At 46.1% G+C, this 25,946-nt stretch overlaps 1 protein-coding gene across 2 annotated transcripts in view; it reads right to left on the reverse strand.

The window, feature by feature from the left end:
- MFSD1 (major facilitator superfamily domain containing 1) overlaps window positions 1-24,316 on the reverse strand; it is a 31,171-nt gene extending 6,855 nt beyond the window's left edge. For both annotated transcript variants that reach the window (XM_027875956.1, XM_027875957.1), the window contains exons 1-12: window positions 24,213-24,316; window positions 23,612-23,664; window positions 21,091-21,203; window positions 20,142-20,184; window positions 19,609-19,676; window positions 16,353-16,461; window positions 7,070-7,172; window positions 5,823-5,921; window positions 5,280-5,391; window positions 3,814-3,870; window positions 3,252-3,408; window positions 1,474-1,571 (exon numbers count right to left, since the gene is read on the reverse strand). In XM_027875956.1, coding sequence (XP_027731757.1) covers window positions 1,474-1,571; window positions 3,252-3,408; window positions 3,814-3,870; window positions 5,280-5,391; window positions 5,823-5,921; window positions 7,070-7,172; window positions 16,353-16,461; window positions 19,609-19,676; window positions 20,142-20,184; window positions 21,091-21,203; window positions 23,612-23,664; window positions 24,213-24,231 — 1,031 coding nt within the window. In that variant the 5' untranslated portion in view covers window positions 24,232-24,316. The remainder of the gene's footprint in view (window positions 1-1,473; window positions 1,572-3,251; window positions 3,409-3,813; window positions 3,871-5,279; window positions 5,392-5,822; window positions 5,922-7,069; window positions 7,173-16,352; window positions 16,462-19,608; window positions 19,677-20,141; window positions 20,185-21,090; window positions 21,204-23,611; window positions 23,665-24,212) is intronic.
- Between the last annotated feature and the right edge of the window lie 1,630 nt (window positions 24,317-25,946).

Raw genomic sequence — 25,946 nt, forward strand, 5'->3', positions numbered from 1 at the left:
TGTCTGTCTGTCTGTCTGTCTGTCTGCGCCTGTGTGTCTTCTGCGCCTGGCCTGGCAACTCCAAGAAGGAAGGCCCGAGGGCGAAAGAGGGAGTGCAGGACGGGCTGTGCTACTCGGGGAAGTGTGGAGGCAGAGGGACACCCTAACCATGAAGAGAGGGCAGCCAGGCCACCGCTGCTACTTCCTGAGGGTGTCAGCATGGAACCCAGTTAAAGAGGCACTCACATAGTCACCATTCAAACGTATGCCGAAATGAAATGGACTGCTTTTAAAAACATCTTTTTAACTGACACTTTTATCACACAACAGTAAGACCTCTGCAGTTCAAAATCCTGGGCAGCCAGGTTTTAAGGAGAGCTGTGGATTAGTAGGGGGCAGTGAGGTGGTGTAAGCCAATAGAGCACTAGGCTTGGAATCAGGGAGACCTCAGTTCAAATCTGACCTCAGACACTTACTAGCTGTGTGACCTTGGACAAGTCACTTAACCCCTATTTGCCTCAGTTCCTCATCAGTAAAATGGGGACACACTGGAGAAGGAAATGGCAAACCACTCCAGCGGTCTTGCCGAGAAAACCCCAAGGACAAGTCCATGGGGTCAGGAACTGAACAAATGAAGAAATACACTTTTGGAAATATTTCTATTTCTCACTTTCTTGTTTTTTTTGTTTTTTGTTTTTGTTTTTGTGTTTTTGGCTAGGCAATGGGGTTAAGTGACTTGCCCAGGGTCACAAGGTAGTAAGTGTTATGTGTCTGAGGCCAGATTTGAACTCAGGCCCTCCTGAATCCAGGGCCAGTGCTCTATCCACTGCACCACCTAGCTGCCCCCTATTTCTCACTTTCTTAAACAGAGTACACTGACCATAATTTCATTTTTTCTTAGATGACTCAGGATTGTCATCAAGGACATCGGCTACTGGGATGTGCGTAAGTGTGGGGGCCAATGGTGTGATACTGACGCCAAGGACTGGTTCTGGGCCTTGCTTTCTAGAAGGCTGCAGGTTCTTGCCCCTGACATAAAAGTACAGTGAGGCAGACGCCACCACGGGATCTTCAGGAGACAGTAATCCCTCGACTCTATCACCCAACCGGCCTCATCCCATCAGCTCCACCAGAATGGCAGGGAAACAGCCAGTGAGCGACAGAAGCTCTCGGCAGCCCCAGGTGCCACCGGTCAGTCGCCCTCTCTTGGGAGCTCTGCCTTCAGCTCTAAAAGCACACAAGGAGGCCCCCATCGACTTCCCTGACCTAGAGCTGGCCATTCCTCCCAAACAGGCACGCGGCTTCTCGTAGAACACTGGGGTGTCACCTGCCATAGCCATGTGTGGTTGGGGAGTTGTGTGGGGTTTTGTGTGGTTTTCTTCCTACCAGCTGCACATCTAAGTCATGAACCATCCAAGGACCCCGTATCACAAACTAAGGTACAGCAGCAGGCCCCAGAGAACCCCGACAGGGCTCCATGCGATGGATACTTACAAGCCGTATGCGGTCCCCAGCTGGTGCTCTGGAACAACAAAAGCCACCATTGGCCACAATGCACAGGCAAGCAGGGAATAGGAGATTCCAAGGAGACACTATGGGAAACAGCAACAGAAAAAGAAACCTTTAAACCCAGACATTCATAAAAAGGCTTCTGCTTCTCTTTGTGGCATTTTCCAAACCAGAAAAAACAACACTAAAAGTCAACCGAGGTCTAAAAATCCACATTATAAAGAAGCCATACGTGCATAATTTGAGACTGATACCAAATCTGTATTAAAAAGCATGTGAGAACACATCTTGAAGACCCGTCACCCCCTTAAACCCAGAAGAGGTGGCTTAGCTCACTGTTAGTAACGCAGGAATTGTGAATCCCAAGCAGCGTGATGGATTTGCTCTGACATCCACACAGCCTCACCCTTCCGGCCTGGTGTCCAAAAGCACCACCACAAAGGGGCTGACTGAGGGCTGGAGGTAAGCCCACTGCTAAGCAACTAAGCAGAGCTAACTGGGTCTATGTGGAGGCCAGAGCTATATATGAATTATCAGCACTAGGCTCTAAGCACGTGACAAGTCCTGACATAACTAGGGACAATTACATCAGTTCTCCTTCATAAGCACAAAAACTAAAGCTACGAATGGAGTCGTTTTTTCATCTAAATAAGATTCCTATTTTCAACCTAACTTCAAAAACCAAAATTTAAAGTAGCTCTCACTGAGTGGAGGCCCATATATTAGACTTAATATTAACTATACTACTCTCTTAACATTTCAGAATCCAACACTTCAGCCTCCTTGTTCTAAAAACACCTGGATCCACACAAAAACCTTACCTCAAAGTCAAAGATACCATTTGGACCCACTGAGAATAAAAGACAGAACAGACAATTTAATGCTCTTTTGAACTGCGTCTCATGACTTTTACCGTTTCTCACAACAAGGCAAAGACGTAGGCCTATGAAAGGTTAAAATGCTGTTTCTCTCCCTCCACTTCACTATAGCTAATACTAATAATGATGATGGTGGTGGTGGTGGTGGTGGCTAACATTTACATAGTGCTGGTTACGTGCCAGGCACCGTGCTAAGTGCTTAACATTTATGAACTCATCTGATCCTCACGACAACCAGGGGAGATAAGTGCTATCATTATTTTCATTTTTGCAGATGAGGAAACTGGGGGAGGTAAATGACCTGCCCACAGTCGGACGGCCAGATCGGAACTCCGGTCTTCCTGACCCCAGGCCCAGCACTGTGTCCACTGGGCCACGTGGCTGGTTTGGAATATATCCTTAACCGGGTCATTTCACACTTCAATATTATAAATTTGACACGGAAGCAAAAAGCACCTGATGGCCATTTGTGAAGGCCCCATGTGCCCGACATTGTGCCAGGCACTGGAGTTACCAAGACTTGGAAAAGGGGAGGAGGAGGAGGAGCTCATGACAACGCGTCTCTCATCTCTCAGTTAAGTACGAGGTGAAGTCCTGAGCTACGAGGGAACGGAGAGCGTGGGAGACGTGAGAAGATGTGGGGAAAGCCTCCATGGAGAGTCTGCTCATCAACAGAGAAGAGGAAAAGACTGTGAGCTGTGGGGAGGCCTCGGCAGAGACCAGACCACAGAGAAAGGAAGCCAACTGTTCATGCCTCATCTGAAATCACTACTCACACAGACACTGCTGAGCAGGCCTTCTCCAGCCTACCGATCTCACTCTGACCCACAGTTATAAAGGTGCCTACAGAAATCAGAAAGCATCCTCCCAGGGCTCACACATTACCATGGCAATCCACGGATTCCAGAAGGTAAATGCCAGCATCATGTGGGAAGCCATGGTGGCCACGACCGCACACATAACCCAGAAGATGTTTCGGCCTGCTTTGTCCACCATCAGCCCGAAGACGGGAGACAGAGGAGCTGAGAGGACGTACACGATACTAACACAGAAGGAGAGAGAGGGTAGAAAAAAATAGAATACACCTAATGAATCAAAGGCAATAAAAACACTTCTCAGCCTAGGCCAAACCAAGCAGATCTCCACTTTACCTAATCTCAAATCGACCACAGGCAGTCAGAAGTTCCTCGGCACCCCCCAACCCCATCAGACAGACAGATAAACACATGTGTGTGCACACACTCACACACACCTTTCCCCCTTCAGGGCCGTGAGGCTCTGTAGGTAGCCCCAGGGACAGCTGGATCACCTCAGTCCTCACTACCACTGGGTGTCATACACTATTCAGTTTAAAAAAGCAATAAATGCTCTCACATTTTTCACACTTTTCTTGCATCCCCCATAACCACCAACATTAGCATTAATAAATGTTTGATTGATTCAATACCTGTTAATTGCACTTGCTTCTTGTGTGGATACTTTAAATTTCCCCATAAAGAAGACCCTAAAATTGAAAGGAGTTGGGAAACAGAAATGGAAAACAGCATTTTTTAGAAAAGACTTCATTTGTCAAAAAAGTCAGACTAGAATAACAAGTTTTCCACATGATGACATTTAAGGGTGAGGCAGAGGGGCACCAGAGGAGTGCCAATGGCCGGTACTGCCCCTTCCCACCTCCCTTTAGCACTGGGCCAACAAGTTACTCGCCTTGCTGAGTCTCAGGGCCTCACGCCAAGGCCTCTAAGGCCTCCAGAGCGCCTTCCATCTCAAACTCCATGAGCCTCTGCTCCTAAACTGGCTTAAAATGAGGCTGTCTTCAAAGCCTATTGAATATGAATTTTGAAATCTATAGGCTAAACTTGGGTGACACCTAATTATCTGAATTAAACAAACTGATCAATTCCCCAACCACTTCTGAAACATTAGTTGTAAATTTTCAGGAAACAAGAATTTAACATTCAAAGGACTGCACTAATTGGGTTCTCTACCTCATAATGACGTCAGCCTTTGTAGGAAATTATTTTAAGCCATAATGTAAATGCGAGAGTCACAAGGCCAAAAGTTGCTCTGTTCACATAAATGAGGACGTGAGAGAAACTCAGGAAGACCAGACAGGATCAAGAAGCTGCAGCTCTAGTCAAACAGATGTCCAGCCAGGCCAGCCCATCCTCCCTGTTCCCAGCCCAGCTGAAAGAGCGGTCAACTTCAACTTTTTCACAGCATTTTCTCTGGGATTCACTTTGGAACATACCCCCCCTTCTGGTCCACTGAAGTCATCTGTGGGACCATTTAATGGAAAAGGGCTAGTACAAGGGTGAGGAACCTGCGGCCTTGAGGCCACACGTGGCCTTCCAGACCCTTAAATGTGGCCTTTTAACTGAATCCAAATTTGACAGAATTTGTTTTGTAAAATTTGGATTCTGACAAAAGGCCATACTTAAGGATCCTGAAGGCCACGTGCGGCCTCAAGGCCACAGGTTCCCCACCCATTAGAAGCTGCCTGAAGTGGGAAGGGAAGGACGTGTTGGCTCATCTTTGCATTTCTAGAGTACTGGACAAAGTAGACCCTGTGACAATAAGGTGTTTAATTTAATTAATGCTGAATATGGCAGTCTTCCTAGCTACAGAAGTGACACACTAAGTCTGAAATTAAGATTTAAACAGAATCAATTACACCAGTCACTATTAAAAAGGGTTTTCTCAAAATTACCTACAAACACTAACCCCAGGCTAATAAAATCATCTACACATCAAACAGGTGCTTGCATTTTTTTTATCTTCACTTTTTTCCACAAGCTAAGTGTATAACCCACATCTAGGAATGCAAGACTTCCCACTGAAGTACTGTGTGTGTCCAATCCAGAAGCACAAACAGAGGGTCCGGCTCTCCCACGAGGAGGCCAAGATGCTTACTTGCCAAGTCCAATAAAAGGGAACACGGCCACATAGTAACAGGCACAAATCACAAATATGAGCCACAGGGATAACGAGAAGTCCTTCATGTCTGTCAATCTGATAACTTCCCCTGAGGAACAAGAACAGCGCTAAGTTTGCAAGGATCACGGGTTTTCTTCTACCCTTAGGATTTTATTTCTTTCATAATTTAGCTGAGTTTCACATGAAGTTAAATCATCTCTGAGCCAAAAAAATTACCAACAGAATATTGGTGGACTGATTCAAACGCATGGAGGCAGCCTGAGAAGCTGAAACGTTCAAGTGAGGTTAGCCCCTTTACAATAATTTTTTTGCAAATATTCTATTTCCAAGAAACACAAAGCTTAATAATAAGGTTTCAATCAGGTTTGAAAGAAAAACATTTAGACAACAGGAAATAGATTTTGGAAATTAAAACCAAAAACCCATCATGCATTAAGCCCCCAATTTGGGCAGTCCACTCAGCAGCCTCCCCCAAAAAACCTCCACTGACAATCCCCAAATACAGGGTTCAAGGCTTACCAGTTTTTCCCTGTTCTTTATGAAGGATTCGCTCAGCTCTCCAGTCCAAGTAGCCAAGAATCAACGCACAGATTAGTGAAAAGATACACGTTACACCCCCTGAAATAAAAGCCAAGAATTTACATCTGCAGACTAGATTGTGAGGTGCCTAAAAGCAGGGCTAGACTTCCATAAAGGAAACCCTGGGCTTTGAGGGAATCACTACTAACCACCCTTCCAACAGGAAGCTCCCCATCACCCTGGAAGGGCCTGAACAGCCAAACTGACGGAGCCAGGGAAGCCCTGCTGGATCCGGGGCTGGAGGCGGCTAACAAGCAAGACAAGCAGGCCTCCTCAGGGAAGCCCCAGGCTTAAAGCCACCAGTCCCAATCCCTCCACCTTTAATGACAACCGATAACACGAGTAAAGGCAAAGCAGGCCAAGTCAGCCTTCACTGCCCTTCTCCGGCCACCTCTGAACTCGCCTCTCCAGCCCAGCGGCCCCACTAGGAGTCCTCACTGCGCTGTGGAAACACCTGCAGCCAGCCCAGACCTGCCTTCTACCTCCAATCAAAACGCCGATTTCCTGAGCACATCAGGGAGAGTTCGGCACTGAGGTTGTATTAGAGTGACTGAAGGAAAGGAAAGAAGGAGGGTCAACTGTCCCCAAGGGCTTTGCTAGGCCCCAAAGCATCTCCAACTGGTAACCTACACGGTTCTTAGAGGTCTAAGGTCAGAGTAGCATCCAAGCTTTGCCTGACTCCTTAGAATAAGTCCTCTTAGCAAATCTCTGAGGAGGTTTAATTTAAAGCATCTGTAAGGCTGTCCACACCATTATGTCCCTTCACTGCCAAAAATCCTGCACCACTTGGGGCTGGAGAAAACAGTTACCATCTGGGGAGAGAGCACAGTCAGTGTGCTGTGTCAGACTACTGGAAAGTGAAAGCCACTGATCCCCAAAGGAAGTACTTCGCTGTATACACCCCCTCCCCCACACTACGACCCTAACCGTCTCTGGGACGCCTGGAGCTGGTGGAAGGACGTACTGGAAACGCCCATCCCTTACTTCTCAGAAGCCCCTACAAGTGAGACAAAGGCAGGATTATTAGCTCCGCTTTGCAGATGAGGAAACACAGGTCAGAGAGCTGGCCCGACCTCTGTCTGGTCATCCCGTGAGGAAGCGGCAGGAGCAGTGTAGACCTGGTATCTTCTCATGTCCCCAACAGCACCCCTTCTGCTATGTTCTTGAAGTGACAAAGATGTACTAACCAATCATAAGTGTGATGCCCAGCGTCGTGTGACCAGGGTAACCAAGCAAACCTTCAACCCTGGAATACAGCCATCCCATGACATTCAGGTTCACTGTACTTCCCTAAAAGATGAAAAGAAGCCAATGGGAGTCTTCAGTCATACCAGCTTTTAAAAATACAAAAAGGAGACAGGAGCAAAGTAAGGTTCTGCTAAACCATAAAAGCAGTGATCAGTATTTCTGATTTCTCTTCCAAGCACATTTTAGAGAGGTAAGTTTGGGGAGAATTAAAAACAAAAGAAACACACTTTATTCTAGGTCTTTTTAAAGATTATTGAGAAAAACTCCCCCTGGCCTGCCCTGATAATAACAACTAGCAAACGACAAATGTTTGTACTGCATCAAAGTGGAAATATTCACACAAGGGGATTTCATTTGTTCAAAATCTTCTAAAGCAAACAAATAGCAAGTGTTCAATGATGCTGCTTCTGATGTTAAAACCCAATGTGATTATTGAACAAAGAGTGTGAGTTACAAGTCAGTCTCATCTTTGAGAAGAAGTGCCTAAGCCCAATGAAGGGCCTCCTCTTATAAATGGTTAAGCAGCAGAATGGGCTGGAAGACAAAAACAGCACGAAGCCTTCCCCTCCAGGCTAAGAGGGGCTTCCAGGGACATCACGTGACTAGCATTCTGTCTGCATCCATCAGAAAAGCCACATTGTAATGGGATGCTGCCAGCTTGCATTGACCAAATAATTATGACTAAATACAATAATATTTCTTGGGGCCGTCGTTTCTGAACGAATGAAAGAAATGCATTACAAAGGAAGCCATCCTATTAAAAAGCTTATCTTTGTCTACTCGTTGGGATGAAAAAAATTAAGATGTAAGCATGGCAGCAGTGAGCGCGCTGCAAAGTGATATCGCTGCCGTGTGAAATGCGTGCACTATGACTCTTCTACAAATCCTCCTTCAATAAAGCTGCCTGAGACTGGAAGGTCCCCGAGGACAAGAACAAAGCCATTCTCCCTCGATTTCGGCCCCATGCCATGAATGCCACAACAGAAATGACTGCTCTTGCCCCCAATCAAAGAACGCATTCAAGGAGTCTACAACGAAGGCCAGCTCATACATGCCAAAACAAGTTTTGAGATTATCCAAGCTCTATCCTTTTTTTTTTAAAGACTGGGTCTCCCCCTTTCGGTGAGGCAGGGGTGACACCCAGGCCCGGGCCGTGCCCCCATTTCCCACCTGGGCTAACCCACCCTCTCGCAGGGGTCCACCACAGACATTAATGTCAAACTTGGCAGGGACACCCAATCAGCTTATCCCATTCCAGCTCGGAACTCCCAGGCCGAGCAATCCCCCAGCCTCAGCCACCAGGACCACATCTGAACACACAACCCCTCCCCTCCCATTTGTCCACACATTGCACTACACGTTATCAATCATTAACAATAACCACGTCTTCAGACACACATGAAACAGTCAGGAGGACCAGCCGGGCTGGCTGGACGACAGACACTGTTCTCAAGAGCCTCCAAATAACCAGGAGCCCAACAAGAGACATGTTTGGCCAGGGGGGTGGGGTGTGGGGGGAGGGGAAGAGGGGCCTCATGCTTTCTGAAGGGGAATCTATAAAGGGGCTCAGGGGCACAGACACTGAGAAAACTGCTGCTATGCTTTGGAGATTACTTGCTTTGTCTGTGTTCCTGCCTGAGGCAGGTGCCAAACACGTCTTAGAAACACAAGCTGGTCTCTCTGGGAGAAGAGAAAACAAGAGGGTCCCCGGAATGGCCCTGCCCTCAACTCTGGAGTGGCTGGGCAGGACAGAGCAGTCACACTGGAAGAGGGCACAGAGAACAGGATTCCAAGGAAAGAGAAGGTCACTAAGTCCTTCCGGCCGGAGGGCAGAAGAACCCTAACACAGAAGAGAGAAGGACCCCTGGGCCAGGAGCGTCCACTCAAATGGGGGGTGGGGGGTGGGGAGAGGGGAGGGAAGGGTCACCAAATGCTGCCCGAGGACCCTGCCAGGGTCACAGGCACGGACTTGTAAAAGGTGAATTTATCACTCTGCTTTCCTGTTGTTTTACTTATTTTACTAAATATTTCAGGCAGGTGTTAGACACCTCTGCTCTGCACTATCAGAACTGGACAAAGAAATGAGGTTCTTCATGGACAGGAAGCACTGAGACACTCACAAGAATTTACCCTCCTCCAAAAAAACCACACACACACACACACACACACGCACACACACACACACACACATGCGCACGCGTGTTCCTAACTACTACTTGGGAGAGACGCCGCTCAGGGGTACAGAGGGCCCCGTTGTTGTTCAGTCATTTCAGTTGTGTCCAACTCTTCATGACCCCATTTGGGGTTTTCTCGGCAAAGATACTGGAGTGGTTTGCCATTTCCTTCTCCAGCTCATTTTACAGATGAGGAAACTGAGGCAAACAAAGGTAAAGTGACTCACTCAAGGTCACACAGCTGGTTAAGTGTCTGAGGCCGGATCTGAACTCGTGTCTTCCTGACTCCAGGTCTAGCATCCTACCCACTGAGCCACCTAGCTGCCTTCTACAGAGGCCCTGTGCCCAACTTAAATGCATCCAAGAGGGCACAAAAAAGGTGTTAGTCTGCCAAGACTCTGCAAAATCAATGCCCATTTCTACTGAAATAAGGACATTAGGGCAGATTCAGGAAGAAAGGGAAGCAGCAGCCGGGAAAACACCCATACCCCGTGTAGCCACTGTGTTTCCTAGCCAGGACTTTCTACCTCAGGGTTTCTCTGGGCCTGCTTCCTCATCTATAAAATAGGAGCTCATCTCCGTGATTTCCAAGGTCTCTTCCTCCTTGGGCTGCAGGCCACGACTTCCTAAAAAGAAAGGCTTGGGGGAGCTAGCTCGAGGCCTGTGAGGAGGCTTGTGAGATGCTGGTCAGGACACAAGACGGAATTTGGTTTAGCTTCTGCTTTTTCTATAAATATTATGAAGCTCATGATTGGGAAGAAAATTATCAGCCTAAGCAAGGGGCCCTTAAACTAAACCTTAACAAAAAGCGGAAAAGGCTCTGATAAAATTGCAAAACTATGGAGAAAGGTAGGTGTGATGTAAAATGCACCAACAACTAAAGAGAAAATGACAGGCTCTCAAACTCGCCACAAACACAAGGCGTGGGCTGGCCAGGGACCAAGAGCCAGCTCTGGAGGCCTGGCCCACCTGCGGGACCCCCCCCAAGCTGTGGTTTTCACATCCAAAGGAGGAGGAGGTAGGACCAGAGGGCCTCCAGAGGCCTGGGGAATGATTCCTCTAAGAGTAGACAAAGGGTCACAAGGACCCAGAGCTGCACAAGGAAGGATGCTCTCCAAGGCGCTCCACAAGCGGTCATCCAGTGAGAGGGAACCTGAGGCGCAGGCCACTGTGAGTCACTGCGATGTTCCTCATGTCAATCTTCAACTGGACTCTCCGCAACGCCACCGGGTGCCTGCAGCTCGGCCCTAAGGGGCTGAGCAGAACGAGGCTGGGCCCTCTTCTAGGGGACCTCCTTCTACTACCAGAAGGCAGAAGAGAGGGCCTCAAGACCTCAAGACCTGTCTCTTCCAGGCTGCCCCCCGCTGGTACATTTTGAGTAATTCCCCCATGGCATCATCTCAAGACAACCATTTTTATCCTGCCGTCCTCCCTGGATGCTAGAGACTTATCCATGTTCTTCTTACACTGGGGCCCCCAGAACTGCATCTAATAACCAGGGCGGGGCCCCACAGGACCGTCACCTCCCTAAGTTGGACATGAGGCTGCTCGTGAGGCCATCGATTACACTGGCCTCTGGGCCACTACATCAAACTGCTGAATGTGAAGCTGGTTTTTGGTTTTTTTTTAAACCCAAGTGTAAAAGACTTTAGATTTAACTCTTAAATTTCATGTTGTCAGACCGGGTCCCAGAGTCTAGCCCAACAAGATCTTTTGAGAACCTGACTACCACGTTACTACTACTTTTGTGCTACCTACAAATCTGACAAGCCCCTTTCCTGCCATTATCTCAGTAACAGATAACAATGTCAAATAGCACAGCACCAAAACCAGATCCCTGGGACACTCCACGAGCTCCCCTTCCAAGTCAATACCAAACCATTGGGTCCCGTCATTCAGCCAGTTTCCAACACACCTACTTTCTATCATCCAGCCCAGACCTTTCCATCTCGTCCAGGGGGACAGTACAAGACATTCTGCCAAAGCCTTTGTAAGACCTTGGTAAGCTACATCTGTGACCTGACCCTGATCTTCTCACCCAGTAACCCTGTAAAAACAAAATAAGGGTATCCTGGCATGAGCTAGCTTTCATGAAGCCACACCGATTCTTTCCTTAAATGTTCACTAACCTTCCCCTGGACAAAAAGTTCTAGAATTTTGCCAGGAAAAACACTCTATTTACCAGCCCCCAGGATGCAGACTCCATTCTCTTCTGGTTGAAGACCGGAAGTGCCCTTCTCAAATCCTGCAATATCCCTGCCCCACCCCCCATTTCCCACTATCTTTCAACAATTCCCAACTGGCTCAGCAATCACATCCAGCTCCCAGGATAGTCTGTCTGGGACTGGGGGCATGACCTCATGAAGATCAGTAAGAAGAACCTTTCTTCTTAGCACCTCTCGTGTCCTGAGTCTGGACTCCACTCCGGTCATTTCTCTTGTCTCCAGTCCAAGGACCATCCTCCTTGGCAAAGCAAACGGGAAGTAAAGTAAAGGGTGAGCTGCTCTGCCTTCTCCTCCCCTCTACTCTCAGACTCCCCCGGCTCCCAGGCAGCAGGCCGCGCCCAGGACAGCTGACCTACACTGTGTAGTCTACACTTTCCTTGTTTGTTCCAAGCTTAGAGAACAGGGACAACCTTTGTGACGTGCGTCCTCCATCCCTGGCCCCGGCCGTCCACAGCGAGGCTCGGTCACCTGATTTAACTCGTTATGGGCTTCACAGGCCTCTTTTTGCTCCTATTCCTGCTTTGATGGGGGAACAACTTAAAGGAAGTCCAACACTGACATTTTCTAAATCAGCTACAAAAGCACCTGGCTGACCTAAACTACATGAAGCCGTGAGGTTCTGGTTGACCAGAAGCTCAATAACACGGGGCAGAAGGACGACTCAGCGGCCCAAAGGGCCCGCGGAATCATGGCTAGTCCAAGGAAGGAACTAGTGAGTCTAAGGAGCTAGCTGGCCAGAGCCCGCTAGGTGGGAAGGGCAAGGGGGGAAATCAGTTCTGAGCACTACAATGACCAGACAGGGGCAAGGGCCGGGAAACCATCGCATCTGGGGAGCGATGCACGGAAATGAGGCCTTGAAGAAAGGCTTCAAGGGATCCTCCACCATGTGACGGCCCCAGAGCCACTGGAAGCCAGGTAGTAGGAGGAGGTCAAAAGGGTGAAAACTGCAAGGAGAACCATTCAGGTCCTAGAGAACCAAGAACTTTCTTTAAAAATAGCTGTTAGCCATGCCAGAGAGTACCTTGCAATCCTTCCTTCATAGCCTAAAGACGATCTGTCTAGATTAGCCTTTCAGATGAGATAATGGCCTATTAAGCCAGTTAGTAACTTATGTGGCAGAATAGTCTCTCACTGAGATGGCCTGTACTTTGGAAAAAGTATAATTACTTCTATTGTTCTTAAGATACCATCTATTTATAAAGTCATTCCTGTTTTATGCATCTGGTATTTTCCTTAAAATTTCTACTCAATCAAAATATTTAATAAACTAATTACTTCTTAAATTCACTAAGAAATACTGTAAAACTTTCGGTGAATTGAAAAGCAGGTGGTTTTTTCTGGTCCATTTCAATTTTCATATATTGGATCATTTCAAAAGTAGAATATAATCTTAAACAAGAAAACACATTTCTATTATTTGAATCACCTTTAACTTAGAGCAGGTCTCCATATTTTGAGGGCAGAACTTATTTCGGTCAAATCAGTTACCTACGGTTTGCCTTGATATGGAAGACTAATCAGGTCAACTGAAAGAAAATCATAGATGGAAGCTTCTGAAACAACAGCTGAACCTATAGATATGTTTATAAATAAATATTTGGTACTGAATAGACATTTTTATCTCAAAATTCTGGGAAATGCTCCTTAAAATTGGTTTCATGGTCTTTAACCATACCAAGATCCCATTATATTAAGTTTTTAAAAATCATTTAATATCCTAAGAAGCTATAAAGAAGCATACCTTTTTGAATATTTTATAGCCTAATTTTATACTTGCTAACTATATCTAGTATTAACCAACCAGCCAGATAGAGAATAATTTTACAACATCTTAGTTAAAGAAACAAGCAATGAAAATATAGCTACGGAGGTTAAAGTAAGAAACACATTTGGATATATTTCCCTAATCACATAGTACTATTGCACTTTTTTATTTTTAAGAACAGTCTACTAAAATTGAAACCAATTAAGACATAACTATTGATTGAGAAGACTTTGGAGACTCAATTTCATTTTAATAATCATTCTTAGGATGCTGTCACGGATTACATTGTTCTGACACTTCCGTCCGGAATCAACATAATCATTGCTATATGCTGATGTAGCAAATCAAATTTCTTGAATTCTAACAAAGTTAAATGTGCACAATTTGAATAAGTATTCTATTTCTTTGCATTAATAGTCTTTGCACAATTTTTTAACGTGAATTGGCCTGAGAAATGTTGTTCTCCAATCATTTGATAAGAGAATGCTATGATTAATCACCAAAATTTCAAAATAATTTGTTTCATGAACTTTTGGTGAATAAGTAATACCAGTTTATTTGTTTTCCAGGAGCAGTTCACAATGATTAACTTTTGGATTCATTTCAGGAGAAACAGTTCTAGCATTCCATAATGGACTTTTTTCCTCTTGCTGCTGAATTTTTATTTCAAGGCAACTTAAAAGAGAATATAATGTTGAGTGTCTTGAAGAGTGTCCTAAAGTAAAAGCTTAATGAAACTTTTTGTTGTTTTACCTGTAACTATTACTGTTTCAAGTACCATAAATGTTATTTTATTGTTAACCTGTTTACAATTTATTTCCATGGGGAACCAAGTTCCTAATAGGTAATTCAGGACTACATCTATAAAACAGGCCCAGAAAACTCCCATGGTGCTGAGTGCCTAAGCTAAGTTTCCCAGGGTAACATGAAATGTATAAATTATCTTATAAGCCAAAGAGAAAATGTCAAATAGATCCATAAGATAGACCAAATTCACAATGCTTAATTTTTTTAAAAAATCAATATATTATGTTTTAGTTAATGAAAATATATTGATTTGTAATAAAGTTACCAGAATTTCTGAGTTAAAAAAATAGTTGTTAGATTTTACATGGAAGGGAAGAGGGAAGAGCAGAGGGAGAGGGAGTGAACCTTATTCTCATCAGAATTGGCTCAAAGAGGGAATACACACACTCCACTGGGTACAGAAATCTATCTTGCCCTACAGGAGAGTAGGAAGGGAGGTGATAAGAAAAGGAAGGGGAGGGGGGAACAGAGGAGAGGGCAGATTGGGAGAGAGAGCAGTCAGAAGCAAAATACTTTTGAGGAGGGACAGGGTGAAAGGAGAGAAAGATTAGAATAAATGGGGGGGAGGCATAGGATGAAACATGAAGTTAGCAATAGTAACTGTGAAAAAATTTTTGAACCAAGTTTCTCTGATGAAGGCCTCATTTCTCAAACATACAGAGAACTGAGTCAAATTTATGAAAAAAGCCATTCCCCAATTGAGAAATAATCAAAAGATATGAATAGTTTTCAGATAAAGTAATCAAAGCTATCTACAACCATATGAAAAAAATGCTCTAACTCACTATTAATTGGAGAAATGCAAATTAAAACAATTCTGAGGTACTATCTCATACCTATTAGACTGACTAATAGGACAGCAAAGGAAAATGACAAATGTTGGAGGGGATGTGGGGGAAAATGAGACACTAATACACTGCTGGTGGAACTGTGAACTGATTCAACCATTCTATAAAGCAATTTGGAACTATGCCCAAAGCATACCCTTTGACCCAGCAATACCACTACGAGGTCTATCTCCCAAAAGGGAAAAAACAAAAACGAAAAGGACCTATATGTACAAAAATATTTATAGCAGCCCATTTCTGGGGGTAAAGAATGAGAAATTGAGGGGAAACCCATCAATTAGGGAATGGTTGAATAAGTTGTGGCGTGTGATTAGGATGGAATACAATTGTACTATAAGAAATGAGGAGCAGGATGTTCTCAGAAAGACTTGCATGGGCTGATGCAAAGTGAAATGTCCTGTGCACAAAGTAACAGCAGTACTTTAAGATGACCAGCTGTGAATGACCTAGCTATTCTCAGCTATACAATGATCCCAGACAACTCGGAAGGACTTAGGATGACAAAATTTATCCATCCCCAGACAAAGAACTGATGGTGTCCCGAATACAGAATGACGTATTTTTTTTACTTTCTTTATTTTTCTTGAGTTGGTTTTTTTTGGCCTATGTTTTCTTCCACAACATGACTATTATGGATACGTTTTGCATGACTACACATGTATAACCTATATCAAATTGCTTGCTTTCTCAAGGGGGGGGGGGGGGGGGGGGGGCTGGGGAGGGAGGAAGAGAAAGAATTTGGAAATCAAAGTTTTAAAAACGAATGTTGAAAATTGTTTTTATGTGTAACTGGGGAAAAATAAAATACTAAATAAAAGCTGAACAATTAAATTAAATTTTTAAAAACAGTTGTTTAAGAAAAACTTAATAAATTATCACAAAAATAAAGAACTTCTCATCCAACAAAGATTAGATGATTAAGTCAGAAATGTCACCAGGGGAATTCCTGTACCAAGCAGGATGACCTGGAATGTCCTTCTAACACTGCATAGCTTGACATTGTACAATATTTTATATATGTGAAAAATGGTGAAACATTACAGCGAGTAACTATTTAAAATACTGCAGAATTTCTAAAGAAATTTCTCTTAAGCCAAATGTTAGTAGCTTCATATGTGTGCTTGTGTACATAACACTTAACAAACAAAACAAAAATCAAAAATTTATTAATGATTTACTAGCTTTATTGAAACACACACTCACACTCTCTCTTCTCACACACATACACACACACACACACACACAGAGTGTTGTCTATAAAACCCTAAAAAAGAATACAAGATAATAAAACTACTTCTTTACTGTCTAGTCTACTTGAGCAACACAACCTAATCAGAGCAAAAAGTGTGTGAAATACTGTCATCGAAACATTCAACAGATCGGAAGTGTATTGTCCTACTCACAATTCTAGCCATGCTAAGTTGGAGTCCAAATACCAGGTTTAATTCTTTGCCCTTAAACCAACTCACAGCATAGGTATTTTGTGCAACTGCTAAGGACTCCCCACCAATCCTAAAAAAAGAAAACGCAAATCAATCATTCAATTCAACATTTATCACATGCCAACTCTATGCAATGCATCTTGTAAAGTATTAGGAATGTAAAGACGAATGGGGTAGGGTGAGGCTAAGGTAAATGTCCACTTACACTGGTCACAAATCACAACCTAAGTGCATCAGAAATGTTCTGACAGGTGCAGGAATGATTTGAGGAGGAAAGGGGAATAGGGTTGATCTCAAAGAAGAATTCTTAGAACAGAAAGATTTCCAAAAGGCAGAGATGGGACAGAAGATGATTTCAAGCAGGGCTGCCAGTGAGGGCAGAGACAAGAAGACAGGAAACAAGATTAGGGGACAGCTGGAAAGGCAGTGTGCAGGCCGGCAGCAGTGGGGTCCAACTCAAAGAGACAGGCTCTGCAGAGGGGCACAGACCTACTCAGAAAACCACAAGCAAACTACCTGTGCTGTGTTGTATTTTATTTATTTTGTTAAACATTTCCCAATTACACTATCATCTAATTCTGCCCTGGGGAGTTCTGCTGGCCCAGTTCAACACCTCTGTGGTAGAAAATCATTTATAAAAGCCAGGCTGAGGAACATATGTGTCTTTTGATAAGCATGATTCTTCAACAGAAAAATGATGAGACTTGTGTATTAGGAAGATTACTTTGGCAGGTGTGTGAAGAATGAATTGGAGGACAGACTGGGAACAGAAGACAGGAAGCCCTGTGGTAGGCCGAAGTAATGAAGAAGAAGGAGGGCCAAAACCAGAAGTACTGACCCAGAAAGACAGACGGGAAACAGTGATGTGGACCGAGGAAAACGTAGTGGCAAACTGCTCCTGCGACACTGGAGGTGATCTCCCTCTCTTTCTACTCCAGCTCCTCAATGACCCCGTCGTCCCTCCCAGGCCTTCACGTATCTCATTCCTCTCTCCAGTCTCTCGTTTCTGTCCTTTTGCCATTACTAACCCAAACGGAAGCCTTCCTCGAAGCCCTGCTCCACCAACGCAGTGTCTCATCGTGGAGACAACCACCGGCTCTTAAGGCAGAGTCTCTGGGCCTGTAGATCTGTCCCCCAAAGACCAGGCTACCAGAAAGGATGGTTAACAGAAGGCTGGCCACAGCAATGCACAGAGTGCTTACTACTGCAGTGAAGTCACCTGTCCTTGCAGCACTGAAGTGTTCCTGCTGTTAATGGACTGACTTTTGCAATGCACATATATTCCATGATATCTGCCAAAGTAATCTCCTTAGTACGCAGGCCAACCAGCTCACTCATCACCTCAATCACCTTCACTGGTCTTCACGACCTCTGCCCGGACCCTTAAATGTTCTTTTCTCTCCTCCTCTCCATTCCCCTCCTTCTCTCTTCCCTTTTGTTTTCTTTCTTGTTCGGAAGCCAAACGTAGTGGCTCCCTTGGGCACTGTCTGGTCCTGAACCTCTACAAGTCAGCCTAAGAAATCACACATGTCCAGCTAACAAACATTGTTGTTACGGGCACAGGCAATTAGCAACATTTCTAGCAATCTATTTATCTTATACTCAGTCCTTCCTGCCACAGTGCTCCAATGACTGATCTCACCTTGAGCTATCCAACATTAGGCCTCTCCAGTACCTGAGAGGCTAATAACGAATGTGGCCCAAGGTTAGAACATCCCCCCAAACTGCATACCCCTCTACCCAGGGGTTCATCAGCAAACCTTCTGTTCTCTCCCCAAATTCTACAGCTTCAGGGAAGAATAGATCAACTCCTCATCACAAAAAAGTAGGGGACCCCATATGTTGCCCTAATATTTCCAAATTCAATTAAATGTACTCCCTGCCTATGTTACAGGTCACTGCTCATCACTGGGCCTCAGTTTTCTCATCTGTGAAATGAGCTTGGACTAAATGACCTCTGAAGTCTCATCCAACCCCATCCTAACTTCCTTCTCATGATGAACCGTCATTTAGTTTCGATCCCCCCCCCCACATTCCCTCCACCATCATCTCACTCCCTCACCTAATCTTAGAACTGTTCTCTGGTCACTTATCAGCTGTCTCATTTGTACACCTGGCCAAGCAAAGCCAGAGAAAGGCCACAGGCCACCCTCCTCCAACCCTTCCCTCACTAACCTCATCTTACTCCATTCCCACCCCTCTACATCTTCTGGTTCAATCAGCTACTGAGCCACTCACTGCCCCTTGAACTCAGAGCTCGAGCCCAGCCCACCCCTCAGGGGAAGCCTTTCCTAATGCTCCCTCCACGTGCAACCGCATGTTTTTTTGTATTTGCGTATCTGCACGTGTTGCAGAAAAGTAGCCCAGCTTGTCAGTGTGGCGCTGGGAGTCGGGAAGCCCTACCCTCACCCACTAGCTCTGGGGTCCTGGGCCGGTCCCTCTCTGTGCATCAGGCAACTCTCTGGGAAGCCACAGACAAGATGGCACGCTGGTGAAAAGGATTCCCACACACCATTTCCCATGCTGGCAAAATCCTCTTCTTTACATGTGGGCAGGTGGCGTTATCTGCAGCAAAATATAAGCTCCCTGGGGGCAGGTCCTGTTCCATTGTTTTGTCTGTGTACTCTTGAACAGGGCTTTGCACATGGTAGGTGCTTAGTGGGTGTTGAACCCTCCCCCCCCCTTTGCCAGTGCTGGGTACACGCAGGCTTTTAAAAATGCAAACTCAACTGATCCCTCCAATGGTCTTGGAATACAGAGACCTCCAGTCCCGAGGATGGAACTCTTTACCAAACACCCCTGCATGTGAATCCCAGTGAATGATCAGACTACAATCAAATGGCCTGGGCTTCCAAATAAGGCTTAATATCTTCCTGCCTCATGACAGTACAATAAAATCTCTAGCAGGAAAAGATGGCTAACTGCAGCCAGGACGGGGGCAAGAACTACAAGGATTGTCTTTATGTTCACACCCCACGTGATAAGCAGTCACAGCAATACTTCACCTATTCTTTAAGGAAAAAAGGGGAACAGGGATTTACAGGTGCTGTGTTTCCTTCTTGGTCTTCAAGACCTTCTTGGTGGGTAAGTTTCATGTGCTTTACATAATTCAAAGGAAATAAACTGACAAATATAAAAAGGGAAAATTTTCAATAAACTGACAGCAGGAAATTATAATTAGCCACTAAGGAATAAATGAAATGATCTCTTAACTTACCCAAATACAAATCTGCCCAACTGCATCAGCCAAAAAGCATTAACTAGGGCACCCATGGCAAAAACGACCTGTAATACAAACATTGCTTAGCGATCCATCAACAAGTACAGGTGCCCACCTGCAGCACACAGAACGAAGAAATGCCCCCACCTCTACAGGAACACAAGTGTTTATCACAACCATCTCAGCAGCCAAGCCCTAGGAAATTCCCCAAGGCAGAGAATCTAAGCAACGTGCCAGACTCACACAGCTAGTGTCAAAGGCGATCAGTGAACTCTGGTCTCCCTGACTCACAGCCCAGCCCTCAGCCAGGCCCGGCCCACCCCATGGAATTTACTACAGTAATTCAAATATCCAAGTATCAGACTGACTCGCCCAAACCGAAGGCAGCTTTGATGGATACATAACTCGGCTCAACTACTCAAGGGCCTGCATCCACAGCTCACATCTGGCTGGGTATAAAAGGATTCATGACATTCTAAAAATTCATTGATTTGGGCAAGAATTCCAGGGCCTCACCAAGTCCTCCTTACCTGTCCAATACAGACAATGAGGCTAAAAATAATGGAGCCCCACCTAGAAAGAAAAGAGTTGAGAACAAATTACCATAATCCAATAACCAAGACGTCTATAAAATTCAGTTCAATTTTCACTGCCGCCAACCTTCCCACTCTCTTGAAGAAACACCAATTATTTTAAATATTTAAAAATTTCTCCAGAAAATTCCAAAGGATTCGAGAACAGCAAATTTTAACTTAATTCACCTTAACTTCTTAAACAAAATGATGAGATGAAACTTCAAAAAGTTTCTACTGACCAGTACCACACTTACTGCAACATACATGCAGTAATAACAGTGGTAGGCTTGTTAACCAAGTAACCCCAAAACTTTGTAATAGTCACACAACCTTTGATGACATTGAAATGTCACGTTATGTCGACCTGTGGCTCTAACTTACAGCCAGTGCTGGTTTATCTAGCTTCTTCATCAACATGAATAAAACGCAAAAATATAGGTTAAAAAAAATCTGGTAAGTAGCATCAACCTTCCCCCATATTTTGGCCAGATCTAAAAATTGGCAAAGCTGGTTGACTGGAATTTCACGCTCTCTCCTACCTTGCCCATCTTCTGGTAGAAGTGTAATGATAACTACCCAAGAAAAAGCAAATACATAAAGGAAAAGGCAGCCATCTCCCTAGACAAAGCACACATCACATAATCTGTTCACTAAGTGAGTAAGGTTAATTCCTCAGCAGCAATGTCCTTTGCAAGAATAAAAGTGAGCATGAACTTACCTTAAACCACTTTAGGAAATGAACAGTAAAGGCTCAGACCCACTCCAGAGAAATATAATGAAACCATAAACCAACCAGTTCTGAATACAGCCCCGATGACTTTTCAGAAAAGCCTGAATGGCATCAATCACGACTGTTACAGGCCATTAACCTCCTCCTTCAGCCAGCATGTCCCACCAGACTTACCGAATTCCAAACACTCGATCAATCAAAAAGCCACCAAAGAAACAAAGAATGACATTGGGCCAAGAGTACCAGGAGTACAGAAGCATGAAGGTCACAGTGGGTATCTGCATATCCTAGATGGAAAAGATGCAAAAAATTGTCAGCAGTTACACTTTAGGCTACAGCTTGGCAACAAACAGGTCATGACCATCTAACTTTTCTGTGCAGAGAAACATCTCCCACAGTGTTTCAGCCATAAGCAAAGAGGTTCCTTCTCTCCTAAAGGCCCAGACCATGAATCTTTCCCTATACAAAAGTCAAATTTCCATGAAAAATATAAAAAATCTGGGGAAAAGCAGAAAAACAATCATTTTACTCCACTTAAACTTGCAAGAGACAAATAGTGAATGAAGTTTTCAAATGTGTCAGGAAAATTACAAATGAGCAGCAAAATTATGACAAATATAAAGATATGATAGGAAATGAAGTAGCCCAGTGGTTAGAGCATTGAGTTCAAATCCTGCCTCAGACATTGACTAGCTGAGTGACCCTGAGCAAGTCACTTATTCTCTCAACCTCAGTTTCCTGATCTGTAAAATGGGGCTATTAATAGAACCTATTTCACAGGGTTGTGGTGAGAATTAAATCAGACATACACACACACACACACACATATATATATATATGTTTACATATATATACACACACATATATGTTTACATACACACACACACATACACGCATATATGTGTGTACAGCTATCTCTTCCACATCACAGGAGTTAGGGGCGCAGTGCCCTCACAATCTGGAAAATCCACATAAAATTTTTTGCCCCTTCCTTTTATACCAGAAAGGAAGCCTGAATTATTATGGTATTAAAAGATAAACTATGTTAATATTATACAATACTATACATATATTTTATGCCTTTCTGAGTTTCTAAACTTTTCCTGTCACTCATCTCCTGGACTTTGTGTGCTGTTTGTGGTTTCTACAACACTCCCCCAAAATTCCCATTTAATTTCTTATGTCAACCTGTGACATATTCAAACCATGATGAGGTAAGTCATGATGTGGAAAGGATAACTGTATACACTGTAAAGCTTTTTACAAACCTTGAAACGGTATATAAATGCCAGCTATTATTACATAAACACAGAACAAAAAAGGTTTTTAAGTAGTGCATTCAGTTAGAATTTCATAATTTGCCACATTTCTGTTCCTATGCAACTTACTCAAAGCAATTACCTACCAAAAATCTCTGGCATAGGTATTTGTAAAAAATGCCACGCCAGGGCAGCTAGGTGGTGCGGTGGATAGAGCACCGGCCCTGAAGCCAGGAGGACCTGAGTTCAAATCCAGCCTCAGACCAAACACCTGGCACTTACTAGCTGTGTGACCCCCGGCAAGTCACTTAACCCTAATTGCCTAAAAAAAAAAGTAAACAATAAAAAATGCCATGCCTCCATCCTTCCTCTCCACCAGCCCCTCAAAGAAAAGCTCCATAAGGATTCTCCTCTGTCCAAGAAGGACCCCACACACACTCTCAAAGTTCTCCAGATCCAATGTGGTCAAGGGAAAAGAACACTTGATCAGAAGACCCAGGTCTGGCTTCAAATTCCAGCTCAGTCACTAAGTTCTCTGGCCTTGTATCTCCTCATCTTGAAATCAGTCTCTGTTAAGAAGGTCCAGATCCATCCAATTACAAATTTTACGACCCTAAATAGGGCCTGAAGAGTGAAAACCAGTCGGGACGTGTGGCCAATGCGAGAGTCACCCATGGATTTTAATATGTTGATACACATGGGCACCGGCACCCATCACAACTCGGACCACAGCAAATCCCAGCACCTGCTACGCCAGGCCTGCACAACCCCGGCCCTGGAGCCACTTACAGCAGACCAAAGGACTTCAGGCGCATCCTGGACATCCTCCAGCGTTCCAGCGGGCCATAAGCGGCTACAGGGGCAGGCTGCACAGGCCTGCCCTTTCCTGTGCCCCCCTCCCACCCCACTCACCCCCAAGACCTAAATGCAAGAGGCAGAGACGACACAAAGAAGGAATCCGGAGCCTTCCCTCTGTGCTCTTCCCTCTGACTCCCTTATATTAACACACCGGTGAAACACGCTCAAACCAAAGCCTGGCCTTCAATAGAAGAGGAAAACTGCCCATCCCACTCCCCTCCCACAGACAGGGAAAGCGGTTTTTAGGCAGAAGTAAGAGGCAGCCCGTGGTTCGATCTGACAATGGCTGCCAACATTCCCATGCCTCCTCGGGGGGTAATGGGGAGTCTTTAAGGCACGGTATGCATCAGGGGACGTGTCCGTCCCCCGTCACTTCGGTTCTCTGGGGGTTCCAGAACAGCCTGGGACTCCAGACCCGCAGGTCTCCTTACCTCTCCGGGATCTGAGGACTACACAAGCAAACATAACCTCGACTGTCACTGCGGAAGGCAGACCCCCGAATTACGAGGGTCTCCATGGGCCTTCGGAATAAGCAGGGGCAATGAGAGGGAAGGAGCAAGGTGGGAGTGGAGCCTTACCTCCTGAATCTGGATCTGCAGGGCGGCGGGGTTATCATAGCAGAAGTAGCTGCCTGGAGGGAGCAGAAGCCGATACACAGGGTCTCAGTTTACACTCCCTGGAAGGCTCCGCTTAACGCACCGGCGCGGAGGCTGGAAACACGGGCTGGCTGGAAGCGCGAAGGCAGAGGCGGCGGCGGCGAAGGGAGGCTCGCCCCGGCCCCCAGGCCCGGCCAGGCGCGCTTCGGGTCGGCGGGTCTCGGGGTCTCCTCAGAGGCTCCTCTGCCGGGGTCCCATCCAGGCCCCCCGGCGGGGTCTGTCCTGACCCCTCCTCACCCAGCCCGACTCCGGCACACGGAGGAGGCCGCGCCGGCCCCATCACCCCCCGCCTTCCCCTTTCTGATCGCCCCGCAGCCCAGCCCGGGTGCGTCCTCACCAGCACCCGCAGACCCCCGCCCCCCTCCCTGTCCCGACCCGGGCACCTTCCCCTTCCCGCCCTGCCAAGGGGGAGGGGAGAGCGGGGGCCGGAGGACGCAGAAGCCGCCCCCTCAGCTGCCCAGGCCCCGCCTCAACGCCCCGGAGTCCCCCGGCTCCCCGGCCCGGCCCGGCCCGCTCCGCTCACCGAAGCCCAGGAAGCACATGAAGGCCAGCGCCACTATCCGGTGCGCCAGGTGCGCCGGGTCGCAGAGCGCAGACAGCGGGGAGGCCCCGGCCCCGGACACCGACCCGGCCTCGGCCTCGGCCTCGGCCCCGGGCCCGGGCTCGGGCTCCGGGAGCTCCGGCTCCGCCGCCAGCAGAGCTCGCTCCCCATCGCCCTCCTTTGCCATGGCACAGCCGCCGCAGCCGCCGTCGCCTCCTGTCACATGACTCCTAGCGCCGGCCGGGTTTCGGTCACGTGCCGAAGTCTCTCACGTGAGCTTGAGCGCCCGGAGGGGAGGAGTCCCGTGCGGGGGCGGGGCGGGGAGGCGGTGCTGCGCCACAGCTCCCCCTGGAGCCCTGCGGAGGCGCCGCAGCTGCCCTGGAGACAGTTTCTTCCCCTGTCAAACTCGATCGATTTTTCCATCGATTATTTGTTTATTGCTTATTTGCTTAACTTTTAAATCGATAAGTACTCATTGAGCACCTGCAATGACCTGGGAATACCCAAAAAGGGAAAAGACAGTCCCTACCCTCAAGGAGCTTACAGTCTAATGGTGTATAAAAGGAGACAAATATGGAGGAAGGAGCTCTAGCCAGGATACATGGCAGACAATTAACAGAAGGGGGCGGCAGAATGAAGGGGGCCTGGCTTAGAGAGCCCTGACCCAGTGGTCAGAGGCCAGCCTGGCCTCCGGTTCTCTGACCAGTCACGTTTCCTCTCTGGGCCACATAGTCAGAGGACCCAGACTCGATGCCCAGCTCTATCACTTACTCTCCGTGTGACCCTGAAGGAAAGGCGTGAACCAGATGTCCTCAGATGCCCCCTCCAACTCTAGACCATGCCTAGAATAATAATAATATCATTTATAAGGGGTTAACATTTGCAAATATCATCTCATTTGACTCTCACTACAAAGCAGGTGCTGTTATTATCCCTGTTTTATAGATGAGTAAACTGAGGGCAGGGAGAAGTTAAATGACTTGCCCAAGGTCATACAGCTAGTGGCTGAGGCACTTCCAGTACAAATTCCAATTCCAATGCTCTATCCTCTTCACTGTCCAGCCTCTGATTGGTCATCCCTTTATTCCATCACTCTTACATCAAATAATTATGATGTGGTGACATACCAGATGTGGACTCAGGAGAGATCCAGGTTTCAATTTAGGTCTCACCAAGGTGCTGGCACACAGTAGGCACTTAATAAATGCTGCTTGACTTGACCTGAATCATGCCTCATGCCTTTACTATTTGTAAGCATTCATTTAGCTCCCCTGAGGCTCCGTTTCCACCATTTACCATGAGTAAAAATGCTTTGCCAGTCTTTGGAAGGCTATTAGACGTGTCAGCTATTGGGACCCAATAGTTCTATTTCAGATTCATAGCCTTCTTAATGATGCCGTGACCCAGGTGGAAATGAAAGAGGGCTTCAGGCCGTGCAGCCAAGGTCCAAAATTTGGCATCTGGCTGCAAACAGTTAACTTTCTGTTCTTCATTCGTTTTGACTTCTGGATACTTGGACTTACCAACCAGCTGCCCTCTCGACTCATTAGGGGTGAATTCATTTTGCACTCAATGAAGTCATGTTTTAAGTCCTGGCTGTTTAAAAGCCGGCCCTGGCAGACCACGCTTGTCTTAAATTGAGCTGCTCTTTTAAGGCTTACGGTTACTTGTCAGCCCTTCCCAGAAATCCATGATTCCATGCCAGGCGTTCTCCCA

The sequence above is a fragment of the Vombatus ursinus genome, unplaced genomic scaffold (assembly GCF_900497805.2).
Source record: "Vombatus ursinus unplaced genomic scaffold, bare-nosed wombat genome assembly UNPS02014810.1, whole genome shotgun sequence".
Lineage (NCBI taxonomy): Eukaryota > Metazoa > Chordata > Mammalia > Diprotodontia > Vombatidae > Vombatus > Vombatus ursinus.